Source organism: Sminthopsis crassicaudata, chromosome 1 (assembly GCF_048593235.1).
Source record: "Sminthopsis crassicaudata isolate SCR6 chromosome 1, ASM4859323v1, whole genome shotgun sequence".
Lineage (NCBI taxonomy): Eukaryota > Metazoa > Chordata > Mammalia > Dasyuromorphia > Dasyuridae > Sminthopsis > Sminthopsis crassicaudata.
Window position 1 is genome coordinate 571,887,471 of NC_133617.1, and position 18,761 is coordinate 571,906,231.

At 33.8% G+C, this 18,761-nt stretch overlaps 1 protein-coding gene across 2 annotated transcripts in view; it reads left to right on the top strand.

Annotated features, from left to right (window-relative positions):
- Positions 1–18,418, top strand: part of HAPLN1 (hyaluronan and proteoglycan link protein 1) — a 95,395-nt gene extending 76,977 nt beyond the window's left edge. For both annotated transcript variants that reach the window (XM_074282148.1, XM_074282147.1), the window contains exons 3-5: positions 1,628–1,999; positions 12,096–12,398; positions 16,524–18,418. In XM_074282148.1, the coding sequence (XP_074138249.1) occupies positions 1,628–1,999; positions 12,096–12,398; positions 16,524–16,813 (965 nt within the window). In that variant the 3' untranslated portion in view covers positions 16,814–18,418. The remainder of the gene's footprint in view (positions 1–1,627; positions 2,000–12,095; positions 12,399–16,523) is intronic.
- Positions 18,419–18,761: the final 343 nt, after the last annotated feature.

Below are 18,761 nucleotides of genomic sequence, written 5' to 3' on the forward strand. Positions count from 1 at the left end.
AACACAAAGCACATTCTCTAAAGCTACTCACCAGGGGAAACCCCAGGACAGGACAGGATCTGAAGATAGCAGCCACAGCCTCTCCAGAAAACTGCAGACCTGCTGATGTTGCAGACTGCAGTGGTGTGTCTCTTTTGAAGACAGTTAAGACCTTGAACCAAGGATGCATGAATGAAAACAAGGGCAACAAAAACAAGAAGTGATAGAGATTAGATGACTACAGAAACTAGCAATACTCTGAAGATTAAAGATTAGAGAGAATGAAAGAGTAGATCAAAGAATACAGAAACTGGGACAAGAGTTTAGTTTTGCATAGCCTTTGCCCTCAAAATTTGAGAAACCCATTTTGTATTCTAAATATTTGGTACAATCATTCTTTTTAAATAGCTCTCTGGGACTGATACTTAGCATTCCTGTGCAAAGAGATGCATTTTGCTAAAAAAGAAAATAAAAATCTCTAGTGGTATGTCTCACAAAGTTATGAAAGTTTATACCTAACTGTAAGTGACTGCAATGTGATGATGAATGCTTTGAGTTCTTAAGCCAGTACATCATTGTGAAAACAAATCTTGAGATTTCACACTTTTGCTAGATACCTCCCAAAATTATACTAGAGATTCTGTGTGGATGAAAAGGATCAGTTTAATTGAATTTTTCTTGCTTGTTTTTAACAGTTATTTAACCCTGATTTGCCTGTTGATTCTACTTCTTTGTGATATGCTTTATATTTTTTATGTTGAAAATTAAGAAAATAAATGGCAAAATGAGTTGAACTGATAATGACTTTCAAGCTCCATATTTTTAGAATCTTAAGTATTATTTTATTTTTAATGTCCAAGATTCTTTAAAGTAAACATATGAAGTAAATATTAGTTACATTTGTGTATATATTTTTTTTCATAAGTTAAAAGTGTCAATTAACATATCCTATGTGCCTTACTTATGCTATAAAAAGCATAAGGTGAGCTTGTGTGCTAGGTATAAGAAATATAAAAAATAATGTATTTGAAAAAATACACAGTCCCTGCCTTCAAGGAACTTACAATCTAATTACATGCATACACTTCCTCTCCCTCTTAAAGGTGACAAGGGAGGAGGAAAATGTAAACTATGCATTTATGTCTTGGGCCTGTCTGTTAAAGGGACTTGAACCAGAATGAGACCAATACACAAAAACTGGGAAACAATATAGTGCAGAATATACATAGAGTTGAAGGACCTGACTTCTCATTTCTACTCTTTTTTTTTTCTTTTTTTTTTAACTGCTTGTGTGACCTTGAGCCATCACTTTATACCTCTGTGATTTCAGCATCTTTAAATTGAAGGGGTTGGACAAGGTAACCACTAAGATCTCTTTGAGCATTACATTTATGAATCAATAATGCTATAAGACTGATGAATCTGTAAGCTGCGCAAAGGAAAGGACTGTGTATTATCCAAACTTTCTATCTCTCTTAAGGAACATTGTGCAATTGTTTAATGGAATTGAAGGAGTGACTATAGCTTATAATTTAAAATCTAATCATCCAAACCCATCTTTTGTTTAATATTTAGTATTCCAAATTCCATTTTATAAAAATGAAACAATGAAGTAACATGATACTTTTGTTTTTTGTTTTTAATACAGCAGAAAATGGCCCTCGTCTACTTGTGGAAGCAGAGCAGGCAAAAGTCTTCTCACACCGGGGTGGCAATGTCACACTGCCATGTAAATTTTACCGCGACCCCTCAACAATTGGCTCAGGAACCCACAAAATCCGAGTCAAGTGGACCAAGCTCACTTCAGATTACCTCAAGGAAATAGATGTTTTTGTTTCCATGGGATACCACAAGAAAACGTATGGCAACTACCAGGGAAGAGTATTTCTGAATAGAGGTAGCGACAATGATGCCTCCCTTGTAATCACTGATATCACCCTGGAGGATTATGGGAGATACAAATGTGAGGTTATTGAAGGATTAGAAGATGATACAGCAGTAGTAGCCTTGGATCTACAAGGTAGGTAGCCACCTAACCTATTAAATATAGAAATAATAATAAGCTTTTCCCCAACATAACAATGGTTGTCATAGTGATAGCATCTAACCCTGAAGTGCTTTTTAAGCATGGGTTCTTATTTTTCAGTCAGCCTACAATTCTATTTTTTTTTTCGAGTTTGAAATGTGCACACAATTGATGTGCACATAATGGAGGCTATTTGTAACCAGGAGAAACGTGCAATGGAATTGAATTAGCAATATTCAGAATCAGCTTCATGTTATTTTAAAATTTAAATCCCATTTCATGGTTATTGAGAAATTCAGATTGGATACTCTTTAGGCAAGATCCTAAAATTAACACTGAGTCTCAGAATAACGGTAATTTTTTTTTAGCAAACATCTGCTAACATAAATGCATGCTAATTTTATTCTATGAAAAGGTTGTGAAACTAATTTAACAATTAAGTAGCCTCTGGATTTATTTTGACCTTTTGTACAAAAAAGGAATTAAAAATTAGTACAGAATCTTTTTAACTATGAATATCTTCCATTTAACAAATTTTATTTGTTTTAGAAAAAAATGGCAATAATAATAATTTGACTGCATAGTGGAACATTTTCTATGCCATATTTGATTCATAAACTTTCTGATGTGCATTTTGAGAGAGGTTCTTTACACACACAACTTTTGGACAAAAACAAACAAAACAAAAACATTATTTGTCTGCTAGCAGGGCAATAAAGATTTCTGTCTCATTTATTATGTTCCATTGTATATGTGGGGATTTCTATTAGTTCCATATTCTATATATAATCAAATCCTGAATTTTAAAATTAGAAGGGAATTTAGCAATTATAAAAAGACAACCTCCCCACCTACCCGATTGCCCAAAATCCCCATTATAATCCAGTTCATACAAATTGCACATAGCAGATTTGTAGTTTCATGTACAATCAATTTTTTCCTATTCTACTATGACAGGGAAGTGATTTTTTTTCTCAAGTTCAGAATAAAATAAATATATGTATACACATAAACACATACACACAAATATATATAAAGAATTTACTATAAAAGAGGAAACTGAAATGGAAAAAAAAAGAAATAAAAAAAGAAAATCAGCCAGGAAGGGAAATTTCTGATAGATGCTTTAACATAGAGATAGTTCAAAATGTTAGTTTCATCCCTGTCCCCCCACCCCAACTTTCCCTTCTCCAGATTAAACATCCTTAGATTCTTTAATTTGTTCTCTGATAACAAGGATCTAAAGTTCTGTACAATCATAGGTCTTCTGGCTACTCCCCAGAGTCTGCTAGAAATAGTTCATCTAGATTTTAGCACAGTCTTTGATAAACAATTTCATACTAATTTTTTGGAACAGAGGAATATAGGCCAGATGATAACATAAGAATGTGCTTAAACATTAATTGAGATTCCAGAGATTTCCTTCAACAAAGAAAGAATAATGAAATTATCACTTCCCCATTCCTAGGACCTAGGACCTCTACTTCTCTTCAGGAAATTATATTAACTATTTACTTTGCCATATTCTATAGGGGTGGGGAGTGGAGGGAAGGGAGGCAACTAGGTGGCGCAATAGACAGAGTGCCAGAACTGAAGTCAGGAAGACAACTTCATTGGGTTCAAATCTGATGTAAGATATTTAGTAACTGTATGATTCTAGACAAGTCAAAGGTTACTCTTTGCCCTATTTTCCTTATCTGTAAAATGAGTTGGAGAAGGAAATGGCAAATTACTCTAATATCTTTGCCATGAAAATTCAAATGAGGTCACAGAGAGTCAGACATAATGGAAAAATGATTTGACACCAATAAATCTCATCATTGTCTCAATCTACCTGTTTCTCCCCTATATTGAATTTGTGAAGTAAATTTCTTCAACCCAATTTCAAAACTTTACATTTATCTCTTTTAGATGTATTAGTTTCATCCCAATTTTCTGTCCTGTCAGGATATTTTTGGATCATTATTTAGTCATCTAGTATAATAGTTTTGTTGTTCAGTCATTTCAGTTAGGTCTGACTGACAAATTATTAATAAATAATAGTTCATATTTATATTCTTCTATCTTATTTTCCTTTCTCTCTCTTTTTTAAAAAATTCTAAACTCCTGATTACATGGATTCTACTTTCTTTGGTTGTTCTTTTGGGTTTTGTTTGTTTTTTAGATGATGTTTTTAGATAATGAGAAATCCTCCATTTACAGATACTCAAATAAATCTCCATATGTGAAAAATGAGTATAGAAATTTGTAGTTGTCTTAATTAGAAAAAATTCATGAAAGTGAAGGTCCATTTACTTATTCATCTATTCAGCAAGTATTTATCCAATACCTCCTATGTGTCTATCATTGTGATGAGTACTATAAGGACTAGAAAAGCTTAAGAAAGTGGCTGAATTCCCTTAAGGAGTTTAGTTAGTATCCAGTTGGGAGATAAGATTAATGAAGAAATGGAAAACAGTATGTAAGCAACAATAATTTACATGTTTTTAATTATAAGGAACAGAGAATAATTGCTACAAAATTTCAGAAAAAGAAAGGGATCAGTATAGCTTGGAGTGATTAAAAAAAAGCTTCATAGAAGAGATGAATGGATAGATAAAACTTAAATAATATAAAAAGGAGATAAGGAATAAGATTTTATAGCTGGCGATATCAATATGAACACTCTCAGTAGTGTGCAGGACCAAAGTGTGTTCCAGAGAAAATGAGGAAATTTCTCTAGTTTAGCAAATGATTGATATTGGAGAGCATTGGCAATCAAGTTTAAAGGGAAGGGAAAAGATATGAGCATTTATTAAACACTTACTATGTGCCACATACTTGTGCTAAGCCCTTTACAAATATTCTGTTTGACCTTCCCAACAACCCTATGTTGTTATTTACTCACTTCTCAGTTATGTCTGACTTTTTATGACCTCATTTGGGATTCTCTTTGAGTGGTTTGCCTTTCCCTTCTTCATTGGATTAAGGCAAACAGGTTAAGTGACCTTCCCTGGGTAATAAGCATCTGAAGCTGTATTGATATTCAGGTCTTCCTAATTCCAGGCCTGGTGCTCTATCTATTGAGTCACCTTGCTGTCCCAACAATTTTGTTAGTTGGTAATCCTCATTTTATTGTTAAGGAAAGAGAGGCAAACTGAAATTAAGTTACTTGCCCAGAGTCACATAGTTGGTTAAGTATCTGAGGCCAATTCTGAACTCCTGTGTTCTTGATATTAGTTCTAGCACTCTATCCACTGTTCTACTTAGCTGCTTCAGAACACTTAGATTGAATTTTCTGGAAAGTTGAATACCTAAATGAGGAGTACTGGGTCCCATTAACATCAGGAAGTCACTAGAAATTTCAATTAACTTCCTGAGATTGTCATACAGAGGAGTAGGACACTATCAAAGTTTTTTAACTCTCTCTTGCTAATTCTGATATTTATATAGTGATTTAAGTTATGTGAATAGCATACATCAAAAAAATATACAACTCACTATACTATTTCTCTAAAAACCAAGAACAGAAAAGTAAACATTTATTTCTTGTTTCTGAGCAGTCTTCTGCCTAGCATCTAGCATCTTTATTAAGTATGCCATGATATGACAGTCATCAGCTCTAATTCAGGTGAGGCACACTCTAGTTCTTGAACAAGCAGAAATATGATATGTCACTATATCATTCTGCCTGTATTAATTAAATGCCAGCTATCAGCATTATCTAGAAGCCTCAGCACTCTAATGACAGAATGGAAACATCCTAATCCAGAATGGGCTGAATTGTTCCATCAGATTATGTGGGAACTACCCTTGGGAGATGACTAACTAGTGTTCTTTGCTATTGCATAGAGATATCTTTCATCTATCTACACCTCTTTAGAAATCCTTCAGCTGAGGATGGTTAATAAGATATGTCTGTGTTAGACTGAGAGATTTAAAAATCAATAGAAACAGGTAAGGATAGCTAGGATTGGAAGAACTATCATTTGTGTCAATAGAAATAATGCAACCCAACTAGAATGCATAGAATTGAATGATTTTGGAAAAGTATATGGGATTGAGAGAAATTATTATTTTCTATTATATTATTAACTCATTATTAACTAATCAGGATCAAGACTTTTTATTTCCTCATCCAGGAACTAGCCCCTGTAGGTCAATTTGTCCATCTACAAAAAGCACACCCTGTAGAAGTGATTGCCTTAATCCTCAAGTCTTGAGCAGACCCCACCCAACTAAAAGACTTTCTGTTTGAAGTATAAACAGAATTTAATCCAGGCAAATTTTTGCCCTGAGAGAATAAACCCATGTCCTTGTACTCCATCATTGGAGTTTAGGGTGACTCAATTCGTGAAAGAGAAAAACAAGACAGCCAAGTCTCATGATCAAGTCATGTTCTCAAACAGGGGAAGCTGAAGACTTTTAGCCCACCTTCTCATTTAAATGTCCATCAAACAGTTGGTTTCTCTTGTCAGGGATATTCACTTTCAAAAAGAAATATTTAAGGCATTCAGTATCTCCATTAGGTGTGTCTTGGTGATTTAGAGAAACCTCTGACCATCAATTTATTCCTTATTAACTGGCCTAATTAATAAATTGATTATTAATTACACAGAAACTATCTTTTGGATTCACCATTTATTTCAGGAGTTTGATATTGTAGCTTTCCCCAAAGTGTTTATTCTCTTCTCTATGCTACTCTCTTGCTACTCTTGCTATTATCTTTCTCTTGCTACTCTCAATTGTATCAATCTTTCAACATATTTACTGAAAAGTTACTTTGTATTTAACACCATACTAGGTATTTAGGAGTATAAACTAATATGTAGCATATGGTTCCTGTACTCAAGAGGATTATAATCTAGAAACACTATTTCTCTTGGATTGTTAAATTCCACTGAAAACTGTGTCTGCATTAGTTCAAAAAAACAAAAACAAAACCTCAACATATCTATTTGTTGGAATTGCCCAACAAGTAGGTAAGAGGGTTAAAGTTTACCAGGAGTAGCAAATTGGTTTTAATCTTCAGAACATGTTGTGCTGTTTAAGATACTAACTGAAGAAATACTCTCCTTCCTACTCCCTAAGTGTTCCCACCAAAAAGAGACATCGAAATAGGTTAAAAACACATCATTTTGATACTGGTTTAGTTACAGAAGTTCTTAACTTTTTGGGGTAATGGGTCTGAAGGTGTTCTGGAATTAGTTAGAACCAGCTCATGAAAAACAGTCATTACATTTTAAGTGTGAGCATTTATATCCCAATAATCAATAATTACAAACAAATCATGAATTGATTTGTTATTTTTTGATTTCTAGACTTAAGAAAATAATGGAGAAAATATTGTTAATGCAGATTAAATTTTAAAATGTGCTGTGTGTACATAGGTGGGTTGGTAATTTTTCATTCAAAGAGATGATTTTTAAACATTTATCAGTACATTGCAGCTTAAAGTCCCTTTGGCAGTCTGGTGGAACCTGTGGACCCTTCTAGAATAATGTTTTTAAATGGATAAAATTAAATATGTAGGATTTTAAAGGAAATCCATTATATTGAAATAGTTATCTTTTTTTTTTAACAAGTTCGTGGACCCCAAATTGAGAAGCACTCTTCTAGTATTTCATATGATACAGCATATTTATTCAGTCTCTTGTAGTTGTGTATACTAATTCTTCAAATAATTTAAAATGTTCAGTAAAAAGTTTTTGATTTTTGATTTTGACCTGTAAGTAGCGTGGGAAAATGAGTAAGTAGAGTTTGGGGAAAAGGCATACACCCTTCTTTCCCAGCCCTAAAATTTTGTCTTTTTTGTTTCCTTTTTTCTCCCCCTGTTGTCAATTGAGAGTCACTACCTACATCCCAATTTAGCTATACATAATTACAAGATTTTCCTCAAAAAGTCTTCTGCCTAGATATTGGTAGATGCTGACATCAGAAAAAGTGATCTGGCTGAGAATCAAAAGTATGTAATTCTAGGAATGCCCCTGTCAGTAAGGAACAGCTGATCCTTACAATGTGTGCACCAAATGTGGGTCAGCCAGTGAAACTGATGGCTTAAGACAGTTTACCAATACTTTGCTGAAATTGCTTTCTTTCTTTATAGTGTTCAAGTAGAAATTAAAATTCCCTTTAGTAGAATCACTAAATAGTCACAATTAACAGATCACTTAAATATCCTAGATTTAAAAACTATAGATCTAAATACATAATTTATTTTTTCTTTTTACCTTCCACTAATTTATCATGTGACATGGTATTTTTAAACTGAGTAAATGGAGTATGCCAAATTTGACACTAGAAGAGTCACCTTTTTTCGAGAACCTAAGCTGGAATGTGTTTTCCAGGCATTATGAAAGCTTTTGTTTGAATTAATATCATATTCATTCTTTCATGTTATCATTCCTGGGTCTGGTGGAAAATGGGAGTTGAACCAAACAGCTCTCCAAGCTTTTCTAAGGTGTTCCTTTACAATGTTTGAAGTCAAAGAATGACTCCATATAAATTAAGCATTTTTTCTTTCCTTTTCTTCAGACTCTTCAGATAAATAGTTCCAAAAGTTGTTAGGAGAATATTGGGGGAGTAATACTGCTAAGCAATAAGAGAAAAAAACAACTAGCGGCCTGGCAATTTGGATATCTATATGTGGGAGTTGAGTCAATATTGGACTGAAAAATCTTCCATCTTTCTCTCTATTCCATTCCACCAGGGGTCACTGGGATCCAGCAAAGCCTTATTCTCATTTCTTGGCTTAAATTCAGCTTTCAGATTACATATCCAAGAAGAGGGGGTGAGATGAGGAAGAAATCTTGGGTCTGGGCCAATTGGATAAAGCTGCTAACTAGATTGTCCTAGAGGGACAGATGTGTCTTACAAGCTTTGGTCAATGCTATTAAGTTTCCTTTCATATTCTTCCAGGTTCCACTCATTAAAATATGTGTATATATGTATAATTTTGCCTTTGTACTACTTGTGCCTTTGATAAGTCTGCATTTGTCTTTAGAAGTATGAGTTTTCTTATAAAATAGCATATGTGATATGCTAACAAAATAAGATCAACAGAACAAGATTAAATACACCATATGTTCAAAAACATCTTTAATTATTTGGATAAGGGGGAGGCAAAGGCATAATCTACAGTAAGGAGGTCTTTTGTCCTTTCCTTTCATTATCCATCTTGTACCTTGTGGTTTTCCAAACTCTTCACAACCTCCATCCTTTATCCCATCCTTAAAAGACTTTGCTCTCCAGTAGGCAAATGCAACATGGTACAGAAAAGTTAGAAAGATTCTGGCTCAGGATCCACAGGATCTGGATTCAAAATCTTACTACTAATACTTATCTCAGTGACCTTAGGGCAAGGCATGATGTTAGGATTACAAGGTGATAACTCAGGTTGTCTAAACAATTCTCTACCTCAGAGTTCACACCTTTAGGAGTTTACACCTTTAGACTTCTGAAAAAGAGTTTACACATTTGAAGGAGTTTTCACCTTTAGAGGGAGTAAGTTCATTGGCTGTAGGAGTTCCCACAAGCGCCTGGGAGTTCTCACTAGCCCATTCTCTGCTAGGATAAAAGAGGAGGGCAGTCAGGCAAGGAGACTGTCAAGACTGGGAGATTGAGTTTAGACAGCAGTCTGGAAGGAGCAGTCTGGATTGGGGAAGGACAAGAGTTGGAGGAGATTCAGAGCCAGGATTCAGGAAGAAGAGGATTTGAGATTCTACCTTCACTCTGGCTGGAGGCTCCAGAAGCTTCCCAAGAAACCTGCTCACAGAGGAAAAGATTTTATAGAGAAAAGAAACCTCCTCCCAGAGAAGGATTACTGAGAGACAATCAGAACTTTACAAATCTTCCTCACTGTGGGGGGGTGGATTAGATGGTCTGTGACTAACCATCTAATTCTATATCCATAATTTATGCTGTCAAATAGCTTACAGTGATGGCCCACCTAGAGATGTGAAAAACCATACCCAAATCAACAAAGTGATTTTCAGGCATCTTTAACAGAAAAGATAGTGAGGAAAATAATTGATGTGGTGTTGAGATGCCCAAAGAAGGTTTCCACAATTTCTCTGTACTCATAAACCTGGGTTCTAGTTAAAATCATTTAGTCAATTCTGTGCTATTGAAATTTATGTTAATAATATAACTAAAGTTCTATCCAACATCCTTATATATTTGGTTAAGAGTTTCCTGTGTTTAAAGTAAGTTCTAGTAGTTCTTTAGAAAAATCATTGCTTTTAATGTATCTCTTTGACCTGGAAATAAGATGACAGGACTTTACTACCTCAAAATGCATATCATGTCACAACTCACTAAATCAGTGAGCCACAAGCAAAAAGATTATATCCTCAAAACAACCTTTAATACTTAAGTAAAGGAAATGAAAACATTTTTAGTGGCTTCTGAAAGCTATCACTCCTTCCAGCTCAAAGTCAGGAGCCAAGTAAGAGCTATTATATTCTGGTAAGGAAAAGAAATATTTAGTAAAATGTCTCCATATTAGACCCAGTGGTCATCAGATGCTCAGTGCCCGAGATGTGCAAGGCAACATTTGGAAAGCTGTGATAGTTGTCTGGAATATTTAAAAAAAAATAAAATAAATCAATATAGTAGTTTTTTGAATAATCAGAAAAATGAGAACTCTCAACAAGAACAGAAATATTAAAATATTGAGGCTCTTAGAAGGAAAGATCTTTGTACTACTTTGGGGGGGGGGAAATAAACAAAAGCCTAGAAGCTGCACTTGGAGTGAATAAAAATATAATAGTCAAAAGTTGGATTATATAATGTTGAATATCTGTGTATTTGAATTATGTGCTTTACCATTACAAAGCCTTATGAAAAAATTAATGTATACAAAGATAAATAAGAGATGTTTGTTCATGTTATAGAAATATTCAACATCATAGGGTCCCTTACACAAGAAGTAAACTCCAGTTTAAAATGTAATCATAGTTGTGCATAGAGTTAATGGGCAGATATGCCTATAATCACAATGAGTATGATTCTTTTAAAAGGGAAAATAAGAATGCAACTTTTCATGAATTTTAATATATAAAGGGAGGTATATGTCCCCATGTGACCATTTGAGTAAACTCCTTGATATAGGAAAAAGTCTAAAAAAATTACTTCTCTGAGAAACATTACTAAGAAAGGTATTATGAAATAAAGTTAAGTAATTTCTCTACAAAGGCATTTTCTCACTCTCTCACCACCACTACCCCCAATTCTTTCAGGAAAGATGCTAGGCATTGGCTATTGCCAGATTCAGAGTGCTGAAGAGGGATCTTTAACAGGCTTAGTGAGTAATTAGCATGGGATAAGCTCAGCAAGTGTTTTTGAGGGGTTTTTTTGTTTGTTTTGGGGGACTTTGTTGTTGTTATTGTTATTGTTGTTTTGCTGAGACAATTGGGGTTAAGTGATTTGTCTAAGGTCACACAGCTAGGACATGTTAAGTGTCTGAGACCACATTTGAACTCAGGTCTCCTGACTTCAGGGCTGGTGCTCTATCCATTGTGGCACCTAGATGTCCCAACAAGTGTGTTTTCTTAAGTGTAGAAAAAGGGCAGTTTGAATTTAGTGATATGCAATTGATTCTTTTTAAATGTCATATGATGAGATCCAAAATTTAGTGTCCATAGAGATCATCTAATTCAAACCCTTCATTTTTTATAAAAGGAACTAAGACCCAGTTTAGCCTGTACCATTAGCCTGTACCAAGGGAAATATTTCTTGAATTCTAATCCTGATTTCTGTGAGTAGTTAGCTGAACAACCACAGGCAAACTCCACCACTCTTTAAGATCTGTTTGCTTATCTGCACAATAGAATGAGTTGGCCCACACATAGCTTAGTTATTTTCAGCAAGAGTTGTTTGTCTCTTAAGTTAAACTGAAAGCCATTGGCTTAGGAATCAAATCACTCAATGATCTCTAAATAACCAAATCAGAATTAAATCAATGCTGAGACCTAAGGGCCACTCATCAAAAAAGAGGCCCTTGTCAAATGACCATGATTGATTGCTCCGCATGATAGCTACTTTAAATTTGTATTTTTATGCTCTCTTGGATTATATTGATTGATTTTTTTCCCCCTTTCCATTTGGACAGGTGTGGTCTTTCCTTATTTTCCACGACTGGGACGCTACAATCTCAATTTCCATGAAGCTCGACAGGCTTGCCTGGACCAGGATTCTGTGATTGCCTCTTTCGACCAACTATATGATGCTTGGAGAGCAGGGCTGGACTGGTGTAATGCTGGCTGGCTCAGTGATGGATCCGTGCAGTATCCCATCACCAAACCTAGAGAACCTTGTGGAGGGAGAAACACAGTGCCTGGTGTCAGGAATTATGGATTTTGGGATAAGGATAAAAGCAGATATGATGTATTCTGTTTTACATCCAACTTCAATGGTAAGAGTCAATCCTAATAATACTTATATAATTCTTTAAGGTTTGCAAAGCACTTTAAAAACACGTTATTTTATTCTCATAATACTGAGGTAGATACTATTTCCACCTATTTATAGACAAGGAGACTGAGGCTGAAAAGTTAAGTGATTTGTCCAGAGTCACACAATTATTAACTCTCTGAGGTTGGATTTCAATTCAAGTCTCCTTGATTCCAGATCTATACTTTATTCACTGGACTCCCTAGCTGCCTACTTACAGTAGATGAGTGGTATAAAGGTGTAGGAAATAAAGAGGCAATCTCAGAATCAGGAAGATCTGATCTTGCAGAGGACAAATCACTTAATCTCTTAGTGCTACAGCTAATTCTAAATTTGCAGATGAGAAAACTTACTGGTAAAGGAAGTTTCCTTTAATCAATTAAATCATAAAGCCTATCTTTTAGCATAAATATATATACACACACAATCACACACACATATATCTGGGTAAACATGAATATATTCATTTACATGTGCATGTGTATGTAGATATATACATGAATATGTCCACTATATATATACATATACACTCATATATAAAGTACTTGGTATAGTTTGAAGTTCTGTGTTCAAATATCACCTGAGATTCTTACTCATTTCTCTGGGCATCTACTTTAATCTATAAAATGGAGACAGGGAATTTGATTATATGATTTCTAAAGTCTCATCCAGTTCTAGATCCTATGGGGGTCATTTAATTCAATAATTAAAAATAAATTAATTTATTACTGAACAACTTCCACCCTTGAGCTCTGAAGTTTATGGCAAATATTGGACTATGCATTTTTTTTAACAACCATATTTTAAAACACTGAGATTTATATATTGAGGAAATATGCTCCAGAGAATCTGGTTTGATTCTCCAATCATCCACTTACTAAAATGATGTGATAATAACTTTGGACAAAGTAATATATTAAAATGTATTGACCTATACAATAAACCTTACAACCTTTTACATATTGAAAAAAGTAAAACATTTCTTTCTTTTGCTGAAGGATACTTTGTTTTACACAATTTGTCAATGATTGCACACTATTTTAAATCTTATCATTCAATTCTTTATCATAAAATCATAGTTTTGTTATTAGATGTTAAGAGAAACTTTGAAGAAATGTTCATCTTTCAAAGTTTATCCTTGGTTATATATAGCCTTTCTGTTTTCAGTGGAATTTAAATCATGTAAAAATGGCCATTGAACTATATTTATCTCTTGAAAACATGTCTTAATCTCTTATGACATCTCACAGTATAAGGTCATGCTATCTTGTTCCATTTCCATAAGGATTTTGATTCTTATTATATTAAAATATTTGTAAGAATTCACTATTTTATAGCCCACTACTAATAATCCACTCCCTCAGAAAAATTTCTACAGCCTAGTGAAGATATCCAAATCTTGATGTCTTAACTGAACTTCTTGTAATAATTATTATATAGCTTTGAATTAATAAGTGAACTATATATCAAAATGACTTTCCCCCATCTTTATTAATTTAGTCTTTGAATTATCTTGCCTATGATAGAGTTAATGGGGGTTTTTTCTTCCTAGTAAAGATTAACACCTATTTGTTGGTTTTTACTTATATGTTAGTGTTCTTCCAACTGCAGGATGTCTACTGTAATAAAAGAATCAATAGCAACTCATCTAGCTAGTAGATCTCTTTGTAGAAATAATTTTTTAATTCCTGGCTTTTTTTTTTTTGTTGTTACAACCAAATTTTTCTTTGCACTCTTGTGCCACTTGATCCTGTTTCACTGTAGGCTTGAATCATCCTTTAAAAACATGGCTTTTTTACACTAAAGCAACTACAATATCACTAGTAGTAAGTATTAATGCTCTTTAAATGCTACAATTTTTTGTAGTTTCCCTAAAGGAGAGAGAAACATAACAAGATAACAACAAAACACATATCTGGTAGCAAAACAAAACAAAACAAAACAAAACAAAACAAAACAAAACAAAAAAACCAAAACAAAAAAACTCACATAAAATTACCAGGGAATTAATTAAATGTGGGAAAAGTAACTCAGTCTTATTTCATCATTGCTTGTCCCAAGTTATTGAATTTTTTAGTTTCCTCATCTTTGATATAAAGATGATGACCTTTGAGTCTACTTCTAGTCTTAAGGCTATGATTAATCGAATTCAATTTTCCATTTTAAATATATTTTAATATTTAAATAAATAAACATATATTAAGTTTCTGCTATAGGGACAGGTAGATGGGTACAGTGGTAGAGCACTGGATCTGGAGTCAGGAAGATGAATGCAAATTTCAACCTCAGAGAATTACTAGCTGTTTGACTAAAGTCACTAAACCCCTATTTGCCCCAGTTCTTCATCTGTTAAATGAAGACAAGCTAGAGAAAGAAAGGGCAAATCACTCCAATCAATATCTTTGCCAAGAAAATCCCATGGACAAAGTCCATGAGGTCATAAAAAGTAGAATGTAACTAAACTACAATAGTGTTTCATGTCCTATGCTAAGTTTTAAGGATATGCATGAGAAAAAGAGTCCTCTTCCAAAAGCTTGCAATCTAATGGATTCTAGGTTAAGGTTGATTTTGAAAAAATATAAAATTAGTTTTTTTCCTAACACAAGGAAATTAAAGGGGGAAAATTCTCTTGAAATGATCAATATATGATTCAGCCAAAGATAAACAATTTTATTATTCCTACATTTCAGTTTATGACAAAGAGACAAAAAGGCTGATGATTGAGTCAGTGTTAATGACATGCTAGATAATGCCATTTGTGTGCATGCAGTCACCATGAGTAAAGTACTTTGTAAACCAGACCTGCTACAGAAATGGATATAGATAGATAGTTAAGTTTTATAGATATATTGATATATCTCCCAGGTCTTATTTACTTCCATTATTTGTGTTACTTTTACTTTAGGCAATTGAAAAGGCAAGAATTGTGCAGAAAAATAATAAAGGTCAAGTGATTCAACAAATTCAAATAAATACATATTTACTGAACACTTGTGATATTTGAAGCATTGTACTAGTTATAGCGACCACCTTTACAATCATCATTTATTCATTCAATAAGCACTTATTGAAATTCCATTACTTATAATTCTACATACTCTACTTCACCCTCACAGTCAACCATAGCAGCCTCAAAATAGACAGACACATTTGAATCAACTCACATTTAAATCATTTAGATTTTGGGATAAAATTCATTGAGAATAAATCCTTTGTCTTCTGACTCAAGCTAAATATATTAAAACTATTCTATCTGTGCTTAAGCTCATGTCATATTTTATTCATGAAAAGAATCTTAGAAATTTAGTATCCAATAAGTAAATCATAAATCTTTGTTATTAAAAAAAGAAGAAAGAGGTGGTAATTAGGTATTAGGGTTTTCTTAAAGGCTTCAAATCAATTGGAAAAAGGAATAAATGAAATTCAGGCATTTTATTGTGAATAAAATGAATTGGCATTTACATTCTAAGCACTTGTTATTGGTTGCAAGTAACTTCCTGTGTTTTTGTATTTTCTTACATGGTCTCTTTAAATCTTTATTTTTGCACTGTATTCTTAGGATGAGAATAATCTCTTTTTGATACCTGTAATGAAAAGACCTGGAGAGCTTTTGATTTTTTTCAATGAACTTTTATGGGAAGAATGTGTTTGATCCTTTTTCATATTCAAATTTTGCCTCCTGGAAAGTTGTGCTGAAGTTCAGTCTTGCTATAGCTTCAAATTTAAATAGATCTCATACTTAGCATGTACAACAGCCTTTCCAGTGCTCAAGAATGGTTCTTTTAGTCACTAATTAACTAGCTGAAACTTCATCTGTCGGTTCCATTTGCTCTTAAAAGGGCACATCTGAACACACATTTGGCAGGACAGGAAAAAAGAAACTTATTAATGGAAAACAACCTGGGGGTATTACAATTAATTAGCTATTCACTGTTCCAGTGCCATCCCGGCCAATAGTGTTTCCCCTTTCATCTTCAGTAAGAAACACTTCCATTTCTAGTCTTAACGCCTATTTATAACCCGCTTACTTCTCAGTTACTGTCCAATCCTCGACCAACTCACAGCGTTTTCCTTCCTCCTTCCACAGGTCGTTTTTACTACCTAATCCATCCAACCAAGCTGACCTACGATGAGGCAGTCCAGGCTTGTCTCAACGATGGTGCTCAGATAGCTAAAGTGGGCCAGATGTTTGCTGCCTGGAAACTCCTGGGCTATGACCGATGCGATGCAGGCTGGCTGGCCGACGGGAGCGTTCGTTACCCGATTTCCCGGCCAAGGAGGCGCTGCAGTCCTACTGAAGCAGCTGTGCGCTTTGCGGGCTTCCCGGATAAAAAGCACAAGCTGTATGGTGTCTACTGCTTCAGAGCATACAACTGAGTGTACCCTAGAGCACTACCATTTTAAAGTCATTCAGAACATGTGAAAGATTTCTTTTCAATATGAACTCATGCAATTTACCAAAACTGTGATAACCCTTTTTTACTTACTGTAAAGAATCATTTTCATAAAAAAAAAAATCCAATACATTAATTTGTTTTTGTAAAACTATCATTCAATATATATATTATAAATTAATATAATTTTAATGGAAGCTCTATATAAAGCTTTAGAGCCAAACTGTTTAAGCTACATCATCCCAACCAAATATGCTTTCAGGAATGGGGCATGCAATAGCTTGAGGATTGCTAGGACTAACTAAATTAAGGAACTGTAAGGCTACTCAAAGCAGCAGCTTACACAAGCACAAATTTTCCACCTTTGTACAATTTTGAAATGCACTACAAGAAACCAATCAGATCTGCAAATGTGAGGCCCAGTCATCTTTTCATACCGGGGCCTCTGTGAGGTTGCAAAACAAAACAATTTCACAAGGGAACAAATAGACACTTTTCTAAAAGTCAGTATTTAGAACACTAACAGACAAGTTTTATTTTACTATTTTAAATCTCACCTTTCTGATGGAGAACATTGCATAGAAAACGAGCACAGTTAGTTCCCTTCAATAATTTTCTATCAAGAGAGAAATGTTGAAGAGCAGATGACAGTCAATGAATGAGCCCTCTTTTCTTCAAACTCAAATTAAGAATGCCTGAGAGGACTTCTATTACTTTTTTGAGTAGCTTTACTGGGTTATATTTAAAATCCAAGGGCCGTTTGCAAAGAAGCATTTACTGTCTTATCTACTCAGGGCAGTTATATAAATGAACTGCTGGACAGAAAAAAATGTAAAATTTAGCAGCTCAATTTTATATTAACCTATGAAATGTTATAGTGTTTAAAAAATTACTAAACTATTTAATGTTTCTTCCTTATTTACATTTCATAAGGGAAAATATTTAAAAGTTTTAAGGGGGAAAAAAACTGCTAACACTTATACTTCAAAATAACTAAGCTTGCCCAAGTTCCCAAGGAATTTCCTTTTAGTGGAGGTAACTAAAATCTTATTTGGCATCCATGATGTTTTTTTTTTAATAGGAAAAAGTACAATTATAAACTCTCCAAATTGAAAATATGGTTAATTATGTCACTTTCCTTAGTTAATTAATCAACATCAAGCTTAATGAAATGCTGAAGTGAAGTTAATCACAGTTTCAAGAAATCTTCAGGGTTTTAAAAGAGATGTTAACTCTGGGTTGGGAGAAAGATGTTTATATATTCACAGTTTCAATCAAAACAGAAACCAGAATTCTGTCCCTTCTCCCTTTTTCTTTATTTTATTTTTTGAAGAGCATTGAGAACCCACAGGGACCAATATTTGTACTTAAGTTACCTTTACATTTCCCATTGTTTCCATAACTAGTTCTGATAAATGGGATTTATTTAATAGTGTGATCCAAGTATGCCACAGCTGGTATGTTTTCATGAATGTTCTCATGTAGATTCTTTCCCATGGCCATGAGTAAATAAATCTATTTCCTGAACTGATTGTGGTTGCATTAAAGCTCTGTAATAATTCCAATAAATTTATTCTATGAATGTAAAGTTTTGTGTCTGAAAGGTATAGAACTACCATTGGAGTCCAGGAAATCATAAATAAGTTCATATATTATCTAGAGAGACTACTGTAAATAAAAGTATATCATTTCCTTCATCAAAAGCTAGGATATCTGGAAATCATCAGATGCTGTAATATTGAAAGAGGATAATGTATGCATGCACAATTTTTAAAAAATAGTCTAGATATACAACATGTAAAAGATATAAACGTCCAAAGAGATTGTAAGTTATAATCCAAATACTACTGTCTAAGTTAGAAATCAGACTCACACTCCTAAGCTTAGAGAGATCTGAAAGAGCTAGGATAAGACAAATATGTTATTTAAAG